General features: G+C 38.2%; 1 protein-coding gene and 1 long non-coding RNA gene across 3 annotated transcripts; one reads left to right on the plus strand and one right to left on the minus strand.

Moving 5' to 3' along the window:
* Window positions 1–1,756: 1,756 nt before the first annotated feature.
* LOC145949681 (uncharacterized) lies at window positions 1,757–15,969 on the plus strand. Of its 2 annotated transcripts, none has more exons than XR_014428075.1 (2): window positions 1,757–2,641; window positions 3,721–15,969. It is a non-coding gene; the product is annotated as an uncharacterized LOC145949681 (long non-coding RNA). The 2 variants fall into 2 exon arrangements; XR_014428074.1 differs by having other exon boundaries at window positions 1,757–2,637.
* A 3,646-nt stretch (window positions 15,970–19,615) lies between these two features.
* LOC145949769 (uncharacterized) lies at window positions 19,616–23,998 on the minus strand. The gene is made up of 10 exons (XM_083060648.1): window positions 23,901–23,998; window positions 23,505–23,603; window positions 22,921–22,936; window positions 22,695–22,765; window positions 22,554–22,610; window positions 22,095–22,161; window positions 21,946–22,008; window positions 20,939–21,109; window positions 20,748–20,841; window positions 19,616–20,653 (listed from the first exon to the last, which is right to left on the minus strand). The coding sequence occupies exons 1-10, from the start codon at window positions 23,996–23,998 to the stop codon at window positions 20,508–20,510; spliced, it is 882 nt and encodes a 293-aa protein (XP_082916774.1). The 3' UTR covers window positions 19,616–20,507.
* Between the last annotated feature and the right edge of the window lie 261 nt (window positions 23,999–24,259).

The following is a 24,259-nucleotide window of genomic DNA, read 5'->3' on the forward strand; positions in this document are numbered from 1 at the left end:
TCAATGTCTTATGAGGTATGGTGACATGCATAATGCTCATGATGTTTGTCAAACTCGTATTGTGGTAGCTTCTCCTTGCCCTTATAGACAGAGTGAATTGCAACCTTAGGGATAATGCCTTACATGTAGGATTTTGTTCATGAATGAATCATCTAGGGTCTATATTGCTCACCAAGCACAAAGGGATGATTGTGACACTAAAAGGAAAATGATTATTATCTACGAAATATTATCTATGGAATTTTTTCCGTAGATAATGTTTAGTTATCTACCAAATATTATCTACGGAATTTTTTCCGTAGATAATTTTTAGTTATCTACGGAATATTACGTACGGAATTATTTCCGTAGATAATATTTAGTTATCTACGGAAATTTCCGTAGATAACTTATCTATGGATTTTTTCGTAGATAATTTATCTACAAAAATTTTCGTAGATAACTTCACCCATAGATAAATTTCATAGGTAAAACATTTTATTTGAAATATCAATTAACATATTTTATTATCGTTTCATTTTAATTTATTGTAAAATAATTAAAATATTTAATTTAGCATCATTAAAAAAATAATCATTATAAGATTTAATTTTTTTAAAATTTAATTATTTATTATAATACTTTTAGTCACCGTATCGACCAAAATATATATTTTTGATTAAAATATATTTTAAAATTTAGTTAATTTATTATAATATTTTAAAATAAATATTTTTAAAAATTTTATTAGATAAGTTATCTACGAAAATTTTCATAGATAACTTATCTACGGAAAAATTCGTAGGTAACTTATTTACGGATTTTTCCGTAGGTAACTTATCTACGGATTTTTCCGTAGATAACTTATCTACGGAAATTTCCGTAGATAAATTATCTATGAATTTTTCAGTAGATAACTTATCTACGGAAATTTCCGTAGATAACTTTACCCGTAGATAAATTCCATAGGTAATACATTTTATTTGAAACATCAATTAACATATTTTATTATCTTTTCATTTTAATTTATTGTAAAATAATTATTCGCTCTATTCTTTTAATTTTTAAATTATTTATTCATTTTATTTTTATTTTATATATTCTAATTTTATTTGTAATAATATGATTATATATTTAAATAGTTTAATTTTAATAATTTTTTAAGTATATTTTGTCTTTTCACTTAAAATATTTGAATTTCTATATTTTAATTTGAATTATTTTTTAAGAATATTTTTGTTTTTTTGTCTTAAATTTTTGAATTTCTATATTGTAATTTTAATAATTTTTTATTTCTATTATTTATTAATTTTTTTTTTTTAATGTTTTATAACATTATTAAAATTTTATAATTAACAAAGAAACTAAAAATATTTAATATAATAAAATTTAATTTAATTTAATGTACGATCATTACAAAACTTATTACATTGTCGTAATAAAAAATATTTTAGGTATTAATCAACTCATTATATAAAATCATTTATGATTGAATGACAATTTATATCAATAAAATACATATATAACTAAATTAAAAAAAATTAATAATCTCATTTAATAATCATCAGGATAATTGGGTGGGAAATCATTATCGAACCTACTATAATAATGGATTCAAAATCGAGTAGGTAATTCAAACTTCAAACTTCAAATATCAAAATTTAATATTAATCGAGTAGGATAATTGTTTAATCTCATTTAATATTAATCGAGTAGGATAATTGTTTAAGGACATGGGTTTCAAACTTCAAAGTTTTTGATTTGGCAGCCCCATTTTCAGAACCCGCCCAAATATCAAAATTTCTTTTTGTTTCCTCTTCAAGAATACACCAATCCGCATCGTGTAACGCAATTCAATCTCCGCCCTTCATTATCGCAAGATCAACGGCCTTCCATACTCCTCCCTGCCACGTCACCAATCCGCGCACTATCACACCCTCAAACGAATACCACCCATTCATTTTCCCAACAAATCAACTCTCAATATTCCCCCATTCATCTCTCTCACCGTTCTCGAACACACTGCAATTTCAAAATCCCACACCGCTCCCTCCAACGTTTCCACCACCATCAAAGAAGCAAAAGCACTAAACTTTGTTGTTCGTCACAAAACATCTTTTCTCGATGGCTCGCACAAAGCAAACTTCTTGCAAGTCCACCGGCGGCAAGGCGCCGAGTAAGCAGCTGGCGATGAAGGCCGCTAGAAAGTCCGCTCCGGCCATCTAGCAGGGGGTGCCGACGAAGGTGTTCCTAGAGCGCTGGCGGTCGCCGGTGTCGAACATGCAAGCGGAGACGCCGAAGTCGGCAAGCTTGACCTGGCCGTTGGAATCGAGAAGAATATTGCCGGCCTTAACATCGCGGTGAACGTGGCAGTGTCGGTGGAGATAGTCAAGAGCCTTGAGAGTGTCCTTGAGGATAGATCCGATGGCGTCCTCCTCGAATCCCTCGGGATAGGCGGCCTTCATGAGGTGGAGGCAGGAGCCCTGCGCCATGAAGCCCATGACGACCCAGAGGCTCTTGTCGACGACGAAGGAGCAGAAGGCCTTGACGACGTTGGGGTGGTCGATGAGGCTCATGGTCTGCGCCTCCCTCCTTATGTCCTCCAGATTGCTGTTGCATCGATCCAGATCCAGACACTTGACTGCCACCTCCTCCGTTGTATGTAAGAGTGTTCAAATTGTTAAATTGAACTAAACTAAGAAAAGCTAAACTAAACTATAATAAATAGTTCATCAAACTAAATTGAATTAAAATAAATATTGACTAAACTACATTAAACTATTATCTACTTTAGTGTACTATAGTTCTAGGAGTTTGAATTAAACTATAATATCAACTAAATAAAACTATTATTAACTATAAACTAAATTGAACTATATTAAAAAAAATTAAAATTAACATTTTTAAATTGAGCAACCAAATCATTAATATTAATTATGAATTAATACTACTATAATTTTTTATTATATGCGATTTTTTATAAAAATTTGCAAGAATCGTTGTTCCTACAAATTTTTTTGCGAAATTTTATTTACAGGTAATAATTTCGTGAATAATATGTTTTTACGAATTTTAAAATTTGCAAGAAAATTTTCAGCGAAATTTCTTGCAAAAAAAATCGCAAGAAGGTTTCTTGCAAAATTTTTCTACCATTTAGTAAATATTACTTGCAAATTCATTTTTGCAAGAAAATTTGCAAGAAACAAAATAAGATTTTTATAATATTTTCTGTAAATTTTGACCATGGAAAATTTTTCTATGATTATTAAAATTGTAGCAAAATTTGCACAAATTTCTTGTAGATTATTTTTCATAAAAAGATTTATAGGAAATATTTGTAAATTATTTTTATTAAAATAATAATATTTTTTAGCATCAAGAATAAAATTATTTGGATAATAAAGAGATAAGTTTATACATATATATATATATAATACATTTTTTTAATTTTTATAATATTTATATTAAAAATATTGAAAGAGTAATAATTATGAAAGGTATATAAATTTTTATTCAATTAATAAATAAAAATTAATTTTTTTAATCCTATAAATTAATTATTTATTTAGATTTATAGTGCACTAAACTACTTTTTATAATAGTTTAGCTTTTAAAACTAAAACTTAAAATATAGTTTTGTTTAGTTTTTATAAAAATTAGTTTAGTTTTTTATAGTTTAGTTTAGTTTTTGCAATAGTTTAGTTTAATATAGTTCTTTGAACACCCCTAGTTGTATGGCAGGTAGATTGCACGGTACACGGTGGCGCTCGCTCTGTACCCTACTTCTTCTAGAAGCTTGTAGTTGCTCGGGTTGGCCGAGTAGCTTCGGCTTCCCATTTTGACTTGGATTGACCACCCTCACCTCCTCCCGTTGACCACCATGGGCATGGGTTGGGTTGGGTTCAGAAGCGATGATAATTATATTATTGGAACTTAAGAAAACAACGACCTAATAACACTAATAGTTATAGCCTATAGATGACTCAGTCTCTCTAATTTTCAACTTACGTTATAATTTGGTAAACCCAAATGTTAGTAGAAACTTTGTTGTGAATTTGTGTATATTATTTTGATTTATAACAAAGAATTGAGTTGAGTTGATTTGTCTGTAGGTACATTGTTCATCGCAAATTGTGGCCAGCCTGATTTGAGCTTGTGAACAACCTGATGAAGAGTTATCTAAGGAAATTTTCGTAGGTAAGTTATCTACGGAAATTTCTATAGATAAGTTACCTACGGAAATTTCTGTAGGTAAGTTATCTACAAAAATTTCCGTAGATAAACGCATCTGTAGATATATTCTATTTCCGTAGATAAAATCCGTAGATAATTATCAGTTATCTACGGATTTTCATCATTATCTACGGATTTTTTCCGTAGATAATACTAATTTTTCTTGTAGTGTGAGAAGTGTCTTATGTACTCATTTCAATGGCAACTCTTGAAGTCAAAAGATTCTGCATTTTGTTCTACTACTGCTTGACAATTTGCATGGTCTAACCATCCAGCTAGGGAAGGCCGTTCAAATTTATCTCCCTTCTAAAAGGCTATATCTCAGTAGTGGGGTGAAAACAATGTTAGGTTCACTATGGAAATGCATGCCTTTGTACACTTGAAAGATGAAGAGGCAAACTTTTTATTGGTGTCATAGATAAGAGGTGTATAGTCATCATATGTTAACATTTCCTCCTGTAAGCACTCCATTCTTGCGCTTCTTTAGAGTCTATGCTACAATCATCAAACTCTACTAGATTAGAGGGAGACACAATAAAGGTAAATGACTCTAAATCCCTCTAATCCAATTCCACCATGGAATTGTCAACATTGAGAGGTTTAACATTTAAGATCACCTCCATTGACAAGGTGACATCAAATTTTGCACGCACATGTTCCACTAGGATTGGAAACTGTGGTACAAAGTTGTTACGAGATGAATCAAGAAAGTTGATGCTCTTGGCTTCAATGTCATCCTCACCAGCTAGAGAAAGACCTTTAGATTAAGGCTCCCCCTCATATGCAACTTGGGGTACCTTTTGAACTTAAGCCTCTTGAAAGATGTGAGTGCAACTTGTATTTTGTTTTATGTTTTGAGCGTCTCGAAAGAAAAGAGTGCAAGTTGTATCTTGTTTTGTGTGTTTAAAATTTTGTTGCTTGTGTGTTTTGTGCTTGATAAGTAACTTAGCATTTTATCTTTATCTAAATGATGATTGATGATTAAAATAAGTGTTAAATTTGATTTATAAATAGAAATAGTATAAAAAAAATCAAGATATTAAGTTTTCACTTAAAATAATCGATTATCTTAAGTAATAATCAATTATTTCCTCTGTTTATCAGTAACCTAAGGAGCAATTACTATTATAATCAATTATTTAGCAAAATAACCAATTATTTCAAAAGCTAGTTTATGGAAAATCGATTATTGCTCAAAATAATATATTAAACTGTTCTTGATTGGTTTCCGTATCTATTAAAAACAAAATAATTGATTATCCATGTAATTAATCTATTATTTCAGTCAAAAAGATTATATATGTATATATATATATATATATGTGTGTGTGTGTGTGTGTTCTTACCAGAAATCGGTGGTAGGGATGATCCGTCCAATAAGATCGGTGAGCCTCCTTTGCTGGTACGTTGATGCTTCAAGATGGGGGTGGTACCTGCAAAAGAGACTTCGATGCTAAAGTTAGGGTTTGTATGAGTATTAGTCTCGTATAAGTAAAGCACGTACCTTAGTGTGAATTAGGGTTGTTCTGGGCCCTGGGCCTGAGATTAGATGAGATATGATTAAATAACATATCTTGTCTAGGGCGAGATTCTCCGAGATCAGTTATGATCTACTTAGATGTCGAGCTGACATTGGGTAGCGCGTGCCCGAGGTCTTTTTGTGTGGTGATGTCGAGTTTAGAGCTCGGCTTCACCGTACGGATAGTACACTAGCCCCCCGAGCTCCGAAGACCGTAAGTCGAGGAGTTAATACCGAGCTCAACGGGTGGCTGTGACCCCTCGCGCACGCATGCTTGTTGTCATTTTCGGAAACGTGCCAGTGACGGTTACGTAATGATGAATCGTGTTCGTCATGATGATTTTTAATTTATTGCGCCATCAGACGTGTCCCTGGGCTGACACGTGGCGCGTCTGTTTTGAATTTGGGGGAAACCCCTTTTCTCTTCCTCGTGCTTCTTCCTTTTTCACTTTGCTTGTTTTTCGTTGTTTCAACTTCTTGCGCGCTTCTTTTCCCTCGCTTTCGTTTGTCCTCCGTCTCCATCTTCTCCGTCTCCTTCTTCGTTCCCCGGCTTTCTTCCAAGCCTTTCTCTTTCTTTAATGGCCGGTGGTCGCGGTGCTAGTTCTTTTGCGCTTGCTAGGGGTAGGGCGCACGACAAGGTTGTGGTTACTGGGAGAGCCGCTGCCGAGAGTATGGACCCGCCCTCGCCCAAGGATCTGGAGCTGGGCGTTCTTGGTTACGACTGGGTCAAGCGCGAAATGGCCAAGGTCGAGAGTGTGTTCCAGTCTTTTCTAGAGGTTAACGCGGTTTGGAGAACGCACAGGGTTTGTGACCCCTCTTTTTCCCGAATGATCCGGCTGGAACCCTGTCCGACTGGCGAGGGTGTGTTCATGGGGAAGTCTACTGACCCTCCTTATTTTTATGTTTACCAGTGTTTTTTTAGGGACCTGGGTGTTCGTCTTCCTTTCACCCCGTTTGAGTGTGATTTTTTAAATTATGTCAATGCGGCTCCTAGCCAAATACATCCTAATAGTTGGGGCTTTTTGCGGGCTTTTCAAGTCCTTTGTACAGTTTTGGGGATAGAGGTATCCCTTCGGGTATTCCTCCACTTCTATCAGTTGAAGTTAGGTGCTCCGCCTTATGGCGTTCTTTCTTTGAACGAGGGTAAGGATGGGGGTTTATTTACCCTTTACTCCCAGTCTTACAAGAATTACAGGCAAGAGTTCTTTCGGGTCGCCATGGTTGGCGTCGACCCTTTAGAGGATGGGGGTTTCTATTTTGGCGGGCTGCCGAGGTTCCCCTTCTATTGGTGTCCTGACCCGTCTGGGTTTAACGGTGTGGACCCCTCGCGATTGACAGCTCCGGAGGTAGCCGCCATTGAGAATCTTAAGGCACTTCCCCGACCTCTGGATTGTAAACTCATCTTGTCGTTGCAGTGCTTGGTGCACAAGGAGAGGGGTTTGGAGAGTGAGTGTCTTGTGTTTCAGTGACTTGTTAGGGTTCGTATAACTTGCCTTCGTTGATGTTCTCTGTTTTTTGTTTGCAAGTATTCTAGGGAAGAACTTGTGGCGTGAGTTGAAGCACCGCTATAATGTTACCGAGCTCAGGGTTTCTAAGCCCCAAGAGGAGGAAGTTCCCCCCTTGAAGCTTAACCGAAAAAGGAAGAGGGATGTGCCCGAGGTCGGGGCTACCTCTGCCTTTCGCGGAACGGAGGAGGTTACCTCCGACTCTGCCGATGTCGAGGCGGTGGACTTGACCGGGAGTCCTCCGCCTGAGGAAGGTGCTCGGGTGGCTACTGAGGAGATACTGGCGACCACTGAAACTCTTGCCCAACCTGCTGTGGTGAGCGTCCTGCCTGAGTGTCCCTTCTTTTGTTCTGTATGTTGCTTCTCGGTTTTTCTGACCTGGGGTTGTTGGTTACAGGTGGGGGCTGCCACCGAGACGGCTTCCCAGGTTGTTAGGCAGGTCGTCCAGGCTACTGAGGTGAGTAGTGTATGTTTGTGACTCTTTGTTTTGTTTCTCTGGTTGTTTTCTGATGTAGAGGTTTATATTTTTTTTTTTGTCAAGCGAGCAAGGTCGCCGGAGTTTCAGAGACTCCGAGGTCGGGGGCGACTAGGGTTGATGTTTCTGGTGCAGGGCCGGGTGCCTCTGTCTCTACATCGACCAACACTCGCGGTAAAGGGCCTGGCTCCGAGGTTCCAACTTCTGCTCCGATGGCGAGGGGACCCCCGAAGCGCTCGTATCTTGCATATCGCTATGCGTGGGAGGGTGCCCCGGTGCGGTTGGAGCACCTGAGTGCATCAGAGGAAGTAGACTCTTTGTGGAGTGCTGCGGCGACTCCGGAGAAGCTTTTCCCCAAGGGGTCATTGAGCACGGCTGACCAGGTAATGATTGAGTCAGCCGAGCCGATGGGGAGCTTTGATGCTGCTCAGATCTTCCTGCAGAGGGGAACGACCATTGTGGATTATTGGAAATACAAGTGGTCCAAACAGCAGGAGGATCTGGCGAAACTGAAGAGTCGAGTTCAACCCCTATAGGAGGAGAATAGGATTTTGACTGCCGCTCTTGGTGAAGCGAAGCTGTAGGGGGCCGAGCTCCGAGCAACGAGGGGGGACCTTGTCAAGGCTCAGGAGTCATTGGAGGCCGCCCTGCGCTCCAATGAGGGTTACGCAGGCTAGGTTCGCTCTTTGGAGGGTGAGGTATCGTTTTTGAGGAGCGAGCTGGTGTCGATGACTGAGGAGCGTCTCCGCGACGAGGTCATTCGTGTCAGCAAGGAAGATGAGATAGTTGCTTAGAGGAAAGATCTCTTGGCGTTGGAGGCCGAGAAGGCAGCATTGAAGTAGAGACTTGAGGAAGTTGAGCGTTCCCTCTTGGTGGAGCATAAAAGAGGTTTCCTCAAGGCTGCTCGCCAGGCTAGATTCCTTGTGCCGAGATTCGACTTTTCCAGCATGCATGTGGAAAAGGTTGTTCGGTTTGGGAAACTAGTCAGGGAGGACGACGTCGAGGATAGTTCTAGCGAGAACGCCTCTACGTAGGCCAGTTTTGTTGTGTTTGTTTGTTTTATTTTTTCGTACTTGTATTCATGTATTGAACATGGTTTTTGTATACATGTGCTTTTTTCTGCCCCCGTACTCGGTTTGAGTTGCTTTCGCGTTTTAGGGCACACGTTTGGTGCTTCTTGTTATAAGTTTTCATGTGGTGGTACTTTATTTTGAATTTTGCGTGCTGAGGTTCGAAATCGACCTCATCTTTTTATGAAGTGGCGCGTTGCGAGGGTTCGAACTCGGCCTAGATCATACCGAGGTTCGAACTCGACCTCGGGTAATTGTGCCCAGGTTCGGATTCGACCTCGAATGAATGAGTTGAGGTTCGTACTCGACCTTAAATAAGCGTGTTGAGGTTCGGGTTTGACCTCAAATAAATGCGTCGAGGTTCGTTTTCGACCTCGAATAGACGTGTTGAGGTTTGTACTCGACCTTGATCATACCGAGGTTCAAACTCGACCTCGGGTAATATTACCCGAGGTTCGGATTCGACCTCGAATGAATGAGTTGAGGTTCGTACTCGACCTTAAATAAGCGTGTTGAGGTTCGGGTTCGACCTCAAATAAATGCATCGAGGTTTGTTTTTGACCTCGAATAAACGTGTTGAGGTTTGTACTCGACCTTGATCATATCGAGGTTCGAACTCGACCTCGGGTAATAGTGTTGAGGTTCGGATTCGACCTCAAATGAATGAGTTGAGGTTCGTACTCGACCTTAAATAAACGTGTTAAGGTTCGGATTCGACCTCAAATAAATGCGTCGAGGTTCGTTTTCGACCTCAAATAGACGTGTTAAGGTTCGTATTCGACCTTTATGCAGTGTAAGTTATGGGGTAATGTAAAGGGGATGTGAGTTGAATAGAATGAGTCATTTTATTGATCCTATATTTGTGCCTCGTTAAAAACCCTTTCAGTCAAAACCCATTTTTCTATTTTTTGGGACAAAAGACTGAGGTGGGAAAAGAGTGCACAACTCATTCATACAAAACTTAGCTGAAGTAAAACTTGAGATGCGTAGCATTCCAAGTCCGCGGTATAGGCCTCCCGCTGAGTTCTTCCAGTCTATATGCTCCATTTTCCAAGTCTTCTGTAACTCGGAAGGGGCCACCCCAAGTGGGTGCGAGTTTCCCATCTGATGTGTCCTTTCTTGCTTCGCCTAGTAGTCGCCATACCAAATCACCTACTCGGAACGAGCAAGGTTTTACGCGGGTGTTATATCTTCGGGAAGCGCGGAGCTTGCAGGCTTCTTCGTGGATTTTAGCTTCATCTCTAAGCTCGCCCACTAAGTCGAGGTCCGCTGCCAGTTCTTGGGCGTTCTGTTCGCTGTTGAAGACTTGGCGTCTGTGGGATGTTTCGCCGACTTCTACTGGGATCATTGCGACGGTTCCGTAGGTTAGCCTGTAAGGCGTTTCTTGTGTGGTTGACTGAGGGGTGCAATGATATGCCCAGAGGATGCTGGGGAGTTCATCGGGCCACTGCCCTTTGGTGTTTCCTAGTCGTTTTTTGAGTTCCCGGAGGATGACCTTGTTGGCAGCTTCGGCTTGGCCGTTGGTCTGGGGTGTTCCACCGAGGTCGCAAGATGCTTGATTCCGAGTTCGTGGAGGAAGTCCTCGAATTCCTGTGCGATGAATTGTCGACCATTGTCGGTAACGAGGGCTTGAGGGATTCTGAACCTGCAGATGATGCTCTTCCAGGTGAACTTCCGCACGTTCTCAGTGGTGATTTTGGCGAGTGGGCATGCTTCAATCCATTTGGTGAAGTAGTCGATTGCTACCAGGAGGAACTTTAGTTGGCCTTTCGCAGGGGGGAATGGCCCGAGGATGTCCATTCCCCACTGGGAGAAAGGCCATGCTGACATCATGTGGTGGAGGGTTTCAGGCGGTTGTCGGTGTGCGTTGTCGAATTGCTGGCATTCTTTGCATTTTTGGATGTGGCTTTGGCATTCCGACTTCACAGTGGGCCAGTAGTACCCAACTCGGAGTACTCTGGTTGCCATTGAACGTGCCCCGGAGTGCATGCCTGATAGACTATGGCCAAGGCCAAGGAATCCAAGAGGTGATATACTAAAAGAACCAAGAGGAATGGGATGATCTTAAAAACCTTTTTCTTATGTTTGTACATATAGTAGTTCTTTTGTATATGTTATTTTTGCCTTTGTATTTGTGAGGCACTTTACTTGCTTTTTCTAGTGTTTGTATATTGATTTTAAGGTAGGTTACTTGGAGAGTTTAACTCCATTTAACCTCCCTAGTTGATACATTCATTTTGTATTTTTTCAGTAGGGAAAAAGGGGTGGCATTTAGCAATGTTTGTGGGTGTGACTAGTAATTGGGCCAGAACTGGGCCTAGGCAAAATTTTGCATATTAGACTCATTTTGCTCTTAATTTTTCATAGATTTGATTTAGCTAGGTCTCATCATCATATGATGAACCTAACTAAACCAAATCAAATATTTTTGAAATAAATCAAGGAGCATTTTTTAGCCTTGGCCGCCTAGCCTTTCACCTTTGTTCTTTGCCGAAAATTGCTAGCTTCTCCTACAAGTTTTGAAGCTTGCCTTCCAAGTTTCTAAACCATTGTAAGTTAGGCTGACCTTACCATGGTTCTTAAGTGAACCATGGTCAAGGATAGCTTCTCCTACAAGTTTTAGAAACCATGGATGGTTAGCTACACCTTACCATGGTTCCTAGTGAACCATGGTTAAGGTTAGCTTCTCCTAGAAGCTACCTCCCCTATATATTTGTAAAACCCTCTCTTGTAATCACTTTTGGACATTTATGAGAAAAAGAATTCAGAATTCTCTCTCATTTTCAAGAGTCAAATTCGTGAGAACCTAGTTCCTAGCTTCTCCCTCAAGGTTCCTTCTCCTAGAAGCTTGGTTCCTCAAGCTTCTTCACTTCTCAAGAGGTGACCGAACTTCCGTAGGTGTTTCTCCTCCATTGAAGGTTCTTCAAAGGCGAATTCTAAGGTCAAAAACGTGACAACCTCATGGAGCATATTCGGTCCTTGCATGGAAGCTTGGAAGAACATCAATCTTCTCCAAGTGTTTCCATCAATGCCGCATATCCCCTGGTGGATTTCCCTGATTACATAGGCCGCCTGAGATGTAGTCAAGCATTTGAGTAGTGGAGATGAAACGCCACGCTTGAATAGTTCATCTCCGATGATGACGAACTTGGCCGATCTCATCCTTATCCTCCGAGCTTCGTTTTTATCTTCGAGCAGGGTTCCTCCTTTCAAATAGCCCCAGATGTTCGCCATCCAACCCAGGTCTTCATTGTCACTGACGTTGACGACCTTGTCGTCTAAGCTGGGTGAGTGCAAGGTTTCCTGGATGATGGTTCGATGCTGCCCGGGCCTTTTGGTGCTAGCAAGCTTTGATAGGAGGTCAACTCGGGCATTTTGCTCTCGTGGCACATGTCTTATGGTGAATTCGTCGAAGGACGAGATTTGGTGGGATGCAGTGTGAAAGTACCGCTGCATCAGGGTATCCTTTGCCTGGTACGTCCCGCTGAGTTGCTCCACCATGAGTTTCGAGTCACTATTGCAACTCACTCTTCGAGCTCCGAGGTCGCGAGCTAGCCTCAGTCCTGCGAGGAGTGCCTCGTACTCCGCTTGGTTATTGGTCACCTTGAAACCAAATTTTAGGGATTGCTCCAAGGTGACTTGGTTTGGCCCTTCTAGAACGATGCCTGCACTGCCACCTTTAGAGTTGGAGGACCCGTCAACATGCAAAATCCATACTTGGGGTTCCTCGGCAGTAGTAGGCATGAGCTCGGCTACGAAGTCGGCTAAGCATTGGGCCTTCAAGGGTCCACGACTCTCGTATTGGATGCTAAACTCCGATAGTTCTACTGACCAAGCGATCATGCGTTCGGCGAGCTCGGGTTTTCGTAGAATTTGCTTGATGGGATAATCAGTTTTGACTACCACCTGGTGGCCCTAAAAATAGGGTCGGAGCCGCCGAGCTGCGGTGACGAGTGCTAATGCTAGCTTCACGATCATTTGATATCTCCTCTCCGCGTCTTGTAGGACTCGACTGATGACGTAGATAGGTGTTTGTGCCTTTTGGTGCTCTTGTACAATAACTGCGCTGATGGCGTTCTCTGTCACGGCCAAGTAGAGGAGGAGGTCGGTGTTATGATACGGCCTTTGTAGGATTGGTGGAGTTGTGAGGAAGGTTTTGAAGCTTTGGAAAGCTTCTTTGCACTGGTTTGTCCACAGGAAATCCTTTGGTTTTTTCAGAAGAGTGAAGATTGGTCCTGCTTTTTTCGCAAGTTTGGGAATGAAGCGGGACAGTGAGACTAACCGCCCGGCCAAGCATTGGACCTCTGTCACCATTTGTGGGCTTTGTATCTGGATGATGGCTTTGCACTTCTCGGGGTTGGCCTTGATTCATCTACTGGTAATCATGAAACCGAGGAACTTACCTCCCTAGACCCCGAAGACATATTTTTCCGGGTTGAGGAGCATGTTATGCTTCCTGACCTGGGCAAATACTTCGGCGAGGTCGGCAGCGTGACCTTTTGCCGAGGTAGATTTGACTACCATATCGTCGACGTAAACTTCCATGTTTCTCCCGATCTGTTGATGGAAAACCTTGTCCATCAGCCGCTGGTAGGTTGCTCCCGCATTTTTGAGGCCAAAGGGCATCACCCGGTAGCAGTAGTTGGCGTGGTCGGTGATGAAAGACGTGTGTGTTTCATCAAGTGGGTACATCATTATCTGGTTGTACCTAGAGTAGGCGTCGAGGAAACTGAGGAGGGCGTGTCTGGAGGCTCCGTCAACTAACCTATCAATGCTTGGTAGGGGGTATGAGTCCTTGGGGCACGCTTTGTTCAGGTCGGTATAGTTGACACACATACGCCACTTCCCCGAGTTCTTCTTTACCAAGACCACGTTCGCCAGCCACGTGGTGTATCTGACTTCACGGATGAAGCCAGCGTTGAGCAATTTCTGTGTTTCAATGACGATGGCCTCCCGTCTTTCGCCGCCAACCTTCCTCTTCCTTTGGGCGACTGGTTTCACTTCCTTGTGTATTGCTAGTCTGTGGCAGATGAAATCGGCGTTGATGCCTGGCATGTCAGTGCTAGACCAGGCTAAGAGGTCGGCATTCTTGAGGATTTCCGCTTCAAGTTGCTGTCGCAACTCTAGGTTCAACTATCTGTTGATTTTCGTGGTTTGCTCGGGGAGTTCCCCAATCTGGAGGTCATCGAGCTCGTCGACGAGGCTAGGTCGCTCGTCATGAGCGTCGGATCTTGGATCGAGGTCGGTGATTTCTTCATGGTTGGTGTGAGCCACGGTGGTAAGGTTGCTCTTGCACTATTCACCAAGCGAGGCAATTTTCAGGCTTTCAGTGTAGCACTGTTGTGCTGTCTTCTGGTTTGCTTTGACAGAGATAATCTTCCCATCGTGCCCTGGGAATTTCATGGTGAGGTGTGGAGTGGACACCACCACTCCGAGCTGATTCAAGGTTGGTCTGCCAATGATGATGTTATAGGACGTGTTGGCTTCCACAAAGAGGTATCGAACCATGACCCATCGTGAATCCGGAGGTGCTCCGAAAGTCTTCAGTAAGTCCACGTACCCCCAAGTGTGAACGCTCCTTCCTGCAAAACCGACTAGGGGTTCTATGTGAGGTTGTATGAGGGAGTGGGGAACGTCTAACCTGAGGAATGTTGGCCAATATAAGATATTGGCCGAGCTCCCTTGGTTGACTAAAGTTTTGTGAACCTCCCAATTGGTCAATGCCACAGCTATAACCATGGGATCATCCTGGTTGGGATTGATCCCGGCATAGTCGTCGTCGGTGAAAGTGATTGTTAACGAGCTCTGGTGTGTAGCAGAGGTGGTGAAGTGTGCGTGGTTGACGTTGGGCAGGTGTTTTTTTCGGGCCGAGCTGCTGGCGCCCCCTCCTGCGTAACCTCCTGCGATTGTACCGACTACTCCCTGTAGGGGAGTTGGTCCTGTTCCCTGGTTTACATTGGCTCGCCTTGCCTCGCCGGGGTTGAGTTGAGAGCCGGAGGGATGACTAGAGTGTCTTTGCTGGGGTTGAGCGCGGATGCATTCGTTCTCGGTGCGTGACACCGCTAGATCTGCTTCATTGACGGTTTGCGTCGCCGCTAGGTCGGTTTCGTGCGGGGCATGCATGTGTTCGACTTGGTCGATCAGTCTCCCCAGCGCTGCTTCGTTATCCACGGTAGATGGATGGTTTATGTCGTCTGTTGCTCGTCTGCTATGGCTTCTAGTGTTAACCATAAGGGTGGCCGATGAGAGCTGTCTCGATCGGCCCCACGGTGGGCGCCAAATGTTCTTACCGGAAATCGGTCGTAGGGATGATCTGTCCAGTAAGATCGGTGAGCCTCCTTTCCTGGTACGCTGGTGCTTCAAGTTGGGGGTGGTACCTGCAAAAGAGACTCCGATGCTAAAGTTAAGGTTTGTATGAGTATTAGTCTCGTATAAGTAAAGCACATACCTTAGTGTGAATTAGGGTTGTTCTAGGCCCTAGGCCTGAGATTAGATGAGATATGATTAGATAACATATCTTGTCTAGGGCGAGATTCTCCGAGATCAGTTATGATCTACTTAAATGCCGAGCTGACATTGGGTAGCGCGTGCCCGAGGTCCTTTTGTGTGGTGATGCCGAGTTTAGAGTTCGGCTTCACCGTACGGATAATACAATATATATATATATATATATATATATATATATATATATATATATATATATATATATATATATATATATATATATAGATATCAATTTTCATATTCAAAACAAAGAAATTAACTTGAATCTTTGTGATATCTTTTTTGAAAACACTCTTTGAGAAACATTTTTCTTTGCAAGAAGATGTTCAAAAATTGAATTGATCATTATATTCATAGTGTGAGAGGATAAGCTACTTGGTTGATTCACCTACTCTGTTATGTTATGTACATCAAGTGAATTTATTCCTTAAGTTCTATATTGGTTGTTTTTGTTAAGTAGGTTTCTTAAAGAAGGGAAAATCTTGTAGTGGGGTGCTACAAGCAAATATTTATTGAGGTGCAAGAAGTGGTTTCTTTAATAATGTAGAAATGTATTGCATGTAGTATTGTAATTGTAAAACTTTTGATATTAAAGATTAGTAGAAAATCTCAATCGGGTTGATTGGGGATTCGATGTAGGTCACAAGTGGATATATGGTTGAACCAATATAAATTGGTTGTGCATTTTTATCTCTACCTACACTTGACTTTACATTTTTGCATTTCTATTTCTATGCCCGTCGTTATGTGTTGAGAGGCATTAACGTTGCATAAAGAATTAAGTGAATTTAGACTTGCATTAAATATGTACTAAGAATCCTATATACAACTATAGACCATTTTTTTCATGTTCATCATTCTTACATGTGTTAAGTATATGTTATATAGATCTATTTTTTGTATGATAATTCTTTGGATTTGTGTTTTGTCTTGAAAATTTTGGTTCAAAATTTTTAGATCTAGTTTTCTATGAACCAAATCTTATTGTATGTCTTTAAGATTCATATTCCTTATGCTTTCTTCTATATTTTGATGTACATTGAGTTGAGTATGAAAATATAAAAGAAATTTGTGTACTATATGACTTTATTTTGGAAATTTATGCAAAAGCAAGTTGTCTTAGAGTCATGTGTAGTTCTTTCTTGTCATCACTTCTAGTTAATTCCTTTTGTTTTTAAACCTTGAAAAACAAATACTTACATGTATATATGTGTGTGTGTGCCTATGTGTATGTTTGTTTGGTCGAACTATATTGGAGATTATATGTTTATAATCTTTGAGTTTTTAGATGTTATTAGATCATTAACATGTTATAGCAAAGTTAATTAGAATTCCTCCTCACTAGTACAAAAATCACTTTTAAAATCGGGGTTTTAAAAAATCGGTTAAAAAGTAGTCGATTTTAAAAGTGACGCGGTGACAATTTTGTAAATAATGACATTACTTTTTAAATTAGCTATCTTTTAATCGATTTTAAAAGGTATCTAATGCTACTTTTAAAATCGATTATTTAAGAACTGATTTTGTATGTAGTATACAAAATTGGTTCTTAAGTAGTCGATTTTAAAAGTGCTACTTTTAAAATTGACAAATTAAGAACTGATTTTGTATGTAGTATACAAAATTGGTTCTTAAGTAGCCGATTTTAAAAGTGTTACTTTTAAAATCGACTACTTAAGAACCGATTATGTATATTACATACAAAATTGGTTCTTAAATAATCGATTTTAAAAATGTCAACGCCTATACTTTCTCTCTTTCCCTTCATTCTCTTTGATCTTTCCTTCCATTCCTTTCTTTACTCTTTCGCACTCTCATCTAAAGTCTTCAGCTTCTCATTTTCTTTGCAAGACTACTATATCAAGTTAACATTCTCATTCTCTTCCCATGTCTCTAGTTTCGCTGTTGCTATATTCTAGTAAATTTTGAATCTGGAACGGGCCTTGCTGCAACTAAAACGGGTCGTTCTTCAACCAAAAAGGGTCGTTCCGCAACCAGAACGACCTGTTCTGATAACTGATGTTAAAAGTTATACTTTTAACATCGGTCAATGACCGATGTTAAAAATGCAACTTTTTTAAATTAGTCAGAGAACCGATTTTAAAAGTAAAAAATGACTGATTTTAAAAAGTGTTTTTTCCACTAATGTTTGTATAGTAGTTTTCAACAATTCTTGTTTCTTCTTACTTTTTATGGATTAATTTGAATTTAAATTTGGTGAATGATTAAGGCACTTGTTGATGTAGTAATTTCTATTTAAACTTGCAACTTTGAAGTTCAAGAATTTTTTAAAGGAAAAAAAAAAACAAGCTTGAGCCTTACTAGAAGCTTGGTATGGTTAAAGGGTGACCTTATCTCCATTTAGTTCTAGAAGCTTTGGTGGCTTTGATGATGTTAGGTAATTGCCTAATGAACATGAACTTAAGGACAAGGGTGAGGAGATAGTGGATTTAGAGGACTTTTAGTGAATAGCTGCATCTGCTAATATTTGTAGGCCTATAGGTTTGGGGTAGTGTTGTTCTAACTTGGGAAACTTTTTGTTGTATGTATTGTGAGGGCAGTTAAGTTAGCTTGTTATTTCTTATATACTTAACAATCACTATGTTGTGGCATACACACACACATATTAGCATATCGTTGTTCATTTTACGATCAAGGTGTTTTGTACATTTTTTTACAACTTAAGTATTATAAAAGTTAATTCAAAAAATAAATTTGAAAAATATTTTTAAATATTCTTTTTAATCAAAATAAATAAAATTAATAAATTGTATCATAGTGGTGTTACAATAATGGTATCAAAACAATTCTTTCCTATCAAACTTGGGATATGAACTTGACTATTGTTTGTTGTGTACTATTGCATTCTCTATTGAAAAATAAAAGTATGAGACAACTTGTATAGTAGGAAAAGTGAAGACCAAGAACGTTGATGAATATTTAAAAAGAGTTGCTCGATAATATTGATATGCATTGTTTTACTATTATTGGTTAAGAGATAGTTGTGACATCCTTTATCCCACATACCATAACACATAAATCATTAAAACTAAATAGAAAAGTCTTGTAAATAAAATCCAATGTGTTCAACATAAAATCCCAATGAAATCTATTACAAGAAAACTAATAATTATCTCAAAACATAACAAAAGAAATTAATCCCTAATTAAGTCTCAATGTCACATCCTATTAGGGCATAAACCCAACTGTAAGGACCAGGCCTCACCAGAAATATCCTCAACCTCATGATGTAAATTACTTGCGACAACATACAATAGAGACAATCACAACACAAGGAGAGTGAGAAACATCTCACTCTAGTTCATGGCGTTAGATGTAGTCGAGTAGTCAAACACAAACAAGACATATACATATATACACAACATAGACAGATTGGTAACAATAACTCATTTCACCCTTTCATGACATAATAATTAAATACCACATGACATTAAGATGCATTATGCAATGGATACAGACTACATGTTATCATGCATCTGACACCAATAAAAGCATCACATATCACACTTGTGCATTATCATGAATAATACATGTAGAGTAGCCTAACAGTACATGTTGGGTCACACCCTTAACGCATTCTCACTAGGAGGATATACTACTAGGTTCTATTCGGGATAGCTAAGTCGTGTAAGATATATCTTATGCTCACCAAAACAGGACTGAGACTTTCAAATCGAGCTATCCCCAAGATTGGTTCCCAAGTTTTTACACAAGGGACCTTCCCTAGCAATATATTTCATATCGTATCCCTAAAAATACTTTAATGATTATGATGCATATGTGAAATAGACTCTATGCATAACAACTTATATGATCTTACTAATTCACATATCACATGTTTTTATCATATCATATTATCACATCATATTACTATCAACTTAGCTCAATATAGCAATTAACAATTCATCTATATATATCAATTAAATATTAGAAATCAATGACATAAAAGATCATGTCACTACAATTCATACATAGCTCGCAATCATAGCACTAGTCAACTCATATATCATAACTAATTATCAATATTAATTAGTACAATGATTGTACATGTGTTGGGGTAATCGAGGAAAATCCTTGAATGTTAGAGGCGGATCGTTACAAACAACATAAGAAAGGTATACTCGAATCGCACAAAGACTGATATAGTTACACATTATATAGAGTTGATGTATAGTGCGTTTCTCGAAAATAAAATGAGAACTTCGAGAGAACTTTAAAGAATATATTCGAAGGTCGAAGAAAACGGCAAGTGGTTACCAGTGGTTATGGTCGATTCAAGGAAGTTACAAATATGTGAACATTGGGGTAGTTATGTGTTGAGAAAGTTGATACGTATTAATTATTTCTCGAAGAATTATTCGAGGATCGAGAAGCATAGTAGGTATAGTTGTCGGAAGTTAAAAGAGGTTAAGAGGGGTTACTCACGTCACGTAGTGGGGAGCGGTTATACATACCACGTCGAACCCTTACAAGAACAACCACCCCCACTTAAACTCTATAACTAGGTGAGGCAATCTCATTCTAGGAGATTGAAAAATCATGCTTGAGAACTCTCACAAACATTCACTGCCTGGGCACATGATTCTAGTGTACGAGACTGCTGAGTATGATTTCTTGGTCACTCTTTTCTTTCTTTTTCTTAGTTTCTTAGAATAGTTTCATTATAGTTTAAATATAGTGTAGTTTCGTAGTTCATTTTCATTTGCTTCTCAGAGTCGTTATGTTTGTATAATGCAACAATTATTTGAAGTAAACCAGTAATGATTTCTATCATCAACATGTACACTACTACAAGATGTATATTCTACATCGGTTCTTCTAAAGTCATCTACATCGGTTCTAAAACCGATGTAGAATAGAGCGACGTAAAAAATGTATACATTTTTACATCGGTTCTGAAAAACCGATGTAGATTTTAGCATAAATCTACATCGGTTCTCCAGAGAACCGATGTAGATTGCATTTTAAAAAAAAAATCATGCTTATTTGTAGAAGGGGACCAACACAACCCAGCAGCTCAAAACCCACTAACCAGCAACAAATACACTGAAAACCAACAACACAAACATGACCCACCCTTCGAGTTGCAGGCATGGACAAGATAAGAAAAATTAGGAGGGTTAAGCAAGCTCATAAATCGCTGTCAAAATACAATTACATACAAATTCAGAGAAATCCAAAAGGACCAAAATAGAACATGATTATTTTGTGCATAATAAAACTACTGAGGTGCTCTCAAAGGAGGAAAAAGTTAAGATATTTGAAACCTGCTGAACCTTGGAATCAACGTCCCCCCTGTTTAGACAAACAAATACTCCCGTCATAAAGCGGAGAAGAACACGTAATCCTGCTCATATTTGAATCAACCCTAAATCACATCCATGCCATTTATATCAATTCAATACATACACAATAAACCCAAAATGTGCCATTTTACTTACCTGGTTCACTCAATGCAGGGCAAACAGCTTCATTGATATGCAATTGAATCTCAAGCCCAAGTGAACTATTCAACTCAGTTCTCTGAATTGTGATCTGGAAATAATAAAATCAAGCTATATTTCATGACCCGCAAAATACTGTAATGAAAGAGAATAATTATAAAATATGTCAGGGGAATTGCACTAATTACATATGCTTCTCCTGATATTCCTTCAATAAAACGCTCTCCTGCAAAGAATACTCGCTTTGCACCATCATCATTCCTAAAATTTGATCCCTCTTGAGTGTGGCCTAATGTTGCCTCTGTGAACATGTCAGGGTGAGGCAAAAGATCAATAGACAAAGATTGGCATTCCAGCTTCTGGGCAGGACAACAAAATGTGAAATTAAACAACACAAAAGCAATTAAGTCAAAAACAACACAAAAGCAACTATCAATTGCTTATTAAATTCGTTTAACACATTATCAAACGCATTGTAAAATGGCTTTTGAATAAGGAATAGTTTGATTAAAAAAAGAGAAATAAATTAAATAGATGGATTAAATAAATGATTTCATTATATTAATTTCATTGATCAAATTGATTGACGTTATTAAATGTAGAGATAAAATTTATTTTCTTTAATAATATTAGGAACTAAATTAACTATTAGAAGAACAATTTTAAGAATTAAATTTATATCGAATATATTTTTTATCTATAAAAATTATAATGATAATAATATAATTTGAATTTAACATCATATATATTATTTTAATTTTAATCACTAAGGTAACATTTGTCATTGTTTTTGATGAAAACATTTATGATGAAAGAATGGAAGTTTTTTTTTTTGTATTTTATTATTATTTACATAGAAAATTTTGACAATGCATGTTAAAAATATAAAAGTTTTCTTTTAGAAAATATTATTGGAAAATTTCACCATAATTTCTAATATACATGGCATAGTTTATATTATTTTTTAATCAGAATGTTCATAAGATATTGGTTTTCCTTTTTTTTAAGGACAATATATATTGGTCACGGATGGAGAGAGGTGATAATCTGAAAAAATAATTTTTATGAAAGAATGCTAATCTTATATTGAAATTAAACCAATAATATAGAAGAGCAATATGAAGGATATAAAATCACATTGATACAGATTACACACTGATACATTGAAACTAGTGAAGGGGGATGGATATATTACTTTGAAGACATATATGTACTTCGTGTTATTGGAGAATTCCCGTGCTTCCTTAAGATTTACAACCTGATAGTATAAAAAAAATCTTTAATGACGTGCTATATGCAAGTAGAGTCAGAAATTATTGTAAACCTTAGTGTTGAAGTAATTACCTGCCAGTTTTCATTTGTGGTATACAACAAAAGATTTTGTATGGTGATGGATGCCATAGGCGGGGCCCTGCAACCAGAGACAGGGAATGGGGATGTTTATAAACAGACTTGAAGCAAAACTTATAAATAGTCTTTGAGCCAAACTAAAAGCAAAATTCATCACCCATCAGGTTTGTGCTTAAGTCTACCCCACAGAACCACCCACTACATTTTAACTCCAGTACATGAAACGTAGTTTTACATACTGCATCCATCCCAGATGGGAACAAGATACTAGTATCAATTTCAATTTATTGAGATCCATTCCATAACACTTGACAGGGTTGATAAAGCATAAATAAACTGAAGAAGATATTGTATTCGGAAAACTGGTATCAAAAACTTACCATGTAGCTCCCCCAAGGCAATTCTTATGTTGGCTATAATTTGAAAATTAACAAAGAGAAAAATACAACTTACAGTATCAGAAAAATAGTCATGATGAGGTTTGTAATATTGATTCTTTTTATACCTGTGCTGCTGCAGATGTTAGCCTTGATACTAGCAAAATCCATCATGTATTATTCAGATATAGTGTAAAAGAATATGTCATATTCTCACCTCAGGACTTGCATAAGCTCTCCATTTTCAATTGGTATTTGAGAATACACCGAAATTCTTTTTTCAATTGCCTAGTAGAGCAAGGTGAACATATTTTATCATATTGTACAATTAATGCTATTCAATAAAATATTGTATAAATTGAAAATAAAATAAAGTACAATATTAATAAAAAGAAAGAGAAAATAAAAAGAATGAAGCCTTAACAATTAAAAATAATCAAAACCTCTCTTCTTGAAGTACTTCAGCAATTTGATCCTCCATTTGCTCAATTATATTAGACCACTTGAGTAATGATTGCTCAGCAACAATGCAGCTTTTCAGCTTTGAACCAGCCCTCTTTGCCTAATTAATTAAAAAGCATGTACAGGAAAGATTAAGTAATGAATGGCTCATTTAAAACATCAACTTTCTTTTTCCTTTTTCAGTTTACATCTCCACCTTAACATAGAATTAATAAACTTTTCAACTATGTAAACAAAAAGATATTTGGGTTTCCTTCGGGCATACTTTTGTGAAGTGATTAATAATGAATGGGATTGCTCTCGGTAGAGAATGCTTTATGAATGTTTATTTTGAAAGTAGAAACTTTTTCACGAAATGTCAAACTTGAATAACTAATTGGGAAAAATATTTTAACATTTTTTTATTGAAACTTGAATAACTTGAATATTATATAACAGTTTTACAATCCTTATCCTGTGTTTCAGGACAAGGGAAAAAAAGGGGGGGTGTTTGCCAAAATAATACAATATTTAAAGCATGGTTTTAAATTGCGGTCTGCAACACGTATTGTGGCCGCAATATTACTATTGCGGCCTTGTCCGCAACGGTATCGGACTGCAATTGCGGTGAGACTGAAAATCACACATTTTTTCGCAACGTAACGGTGTTGCGTCCGCAACACATCTGAAATACACCGCAATACATCCGCAATACAACAAATTGATACTATAGTTTTAAAATAAATTAAATTATTCATTAAAATAATAGAATATTTTAAAAAAAGGAATTAAAATCTATAAATCCTTTAAAATAAAATATATATTGATAATTATAAATTTTTTGTATTTAGTGAAAATAATTAATAATTTCACATCGCAACAGCCGCAATCCGCATCGCAATACCCGCAATCGCAGTAACTGCAACCGCGACCGCAACCGCAATTTAAAACCATGATTCAAAGTAAAGACACTACAAAAAACTTGTTTGTTTGCGGCGGTTTTTTAGTGACAGCGGCGGCGGTTTTGACCGCCGCAAACTTATATTGCGACGGTTTGTAAACCGTTGCAATCTTGTGCATCGCGACTAAATTTTGCGGCGGTTTCCTAAACTGTCGCAACATATTTGATAAAATTGCGGCGGTTATAAAATTGTCGCTATTTTAGAAACTGAAACTAGTTAAAAATTTGCGACAGTTTTCACAAAATTTGTGGCGGTTTTCAAAACCGCCGCAAATTTAAACATGCATTTTAATTAACCATTTGCAGCAGTTTGTAACCGCCGTAGTTCGCGTCCAATTTGTAATCAAATATTTTTTATAATTACATTTTCAACCTGTTTG

Source organism: Cajanus cajan, chromosome 7 (assembly GCF_000230855.2).
Source record: "Cajanus cajan strain Asha chromosome 7, NIPB_CcT2T_4, whole genome shotgun sequence".
Taxonomy (NCBI): domain Eukaryota; kingdom Viridiplantae; phylum Streptophyta; class Magnoliopsida; order Fabales; family Fabaceae; genus Cajanus; species Cajanus cajan.

Bases quoted from the DNA above. Each gene is read 5' to 3' on its own strand.
- LOC145949769 (XM_083060648.1), bottom strand. From the start codon at position 23,998: ATGCACAAGATTGCAACGGTTTACAAACCGTCGCAATATAAGTTTGCG. The intron at 22,611-22,694 runs GTGAGAATATGA...CATCTGCAGCAG, and splicing joins GAGCTTATGCAAGTCCTGAG to CACAGGTATAAAAAGAATCA. The intron at 21,110-21,945 runs GTAATATATCCA...TGTCCTGCCCAG, and splicing joins AGTACATATATGTCTTCAAA to AAGCTGGAATGCCAATCTTT.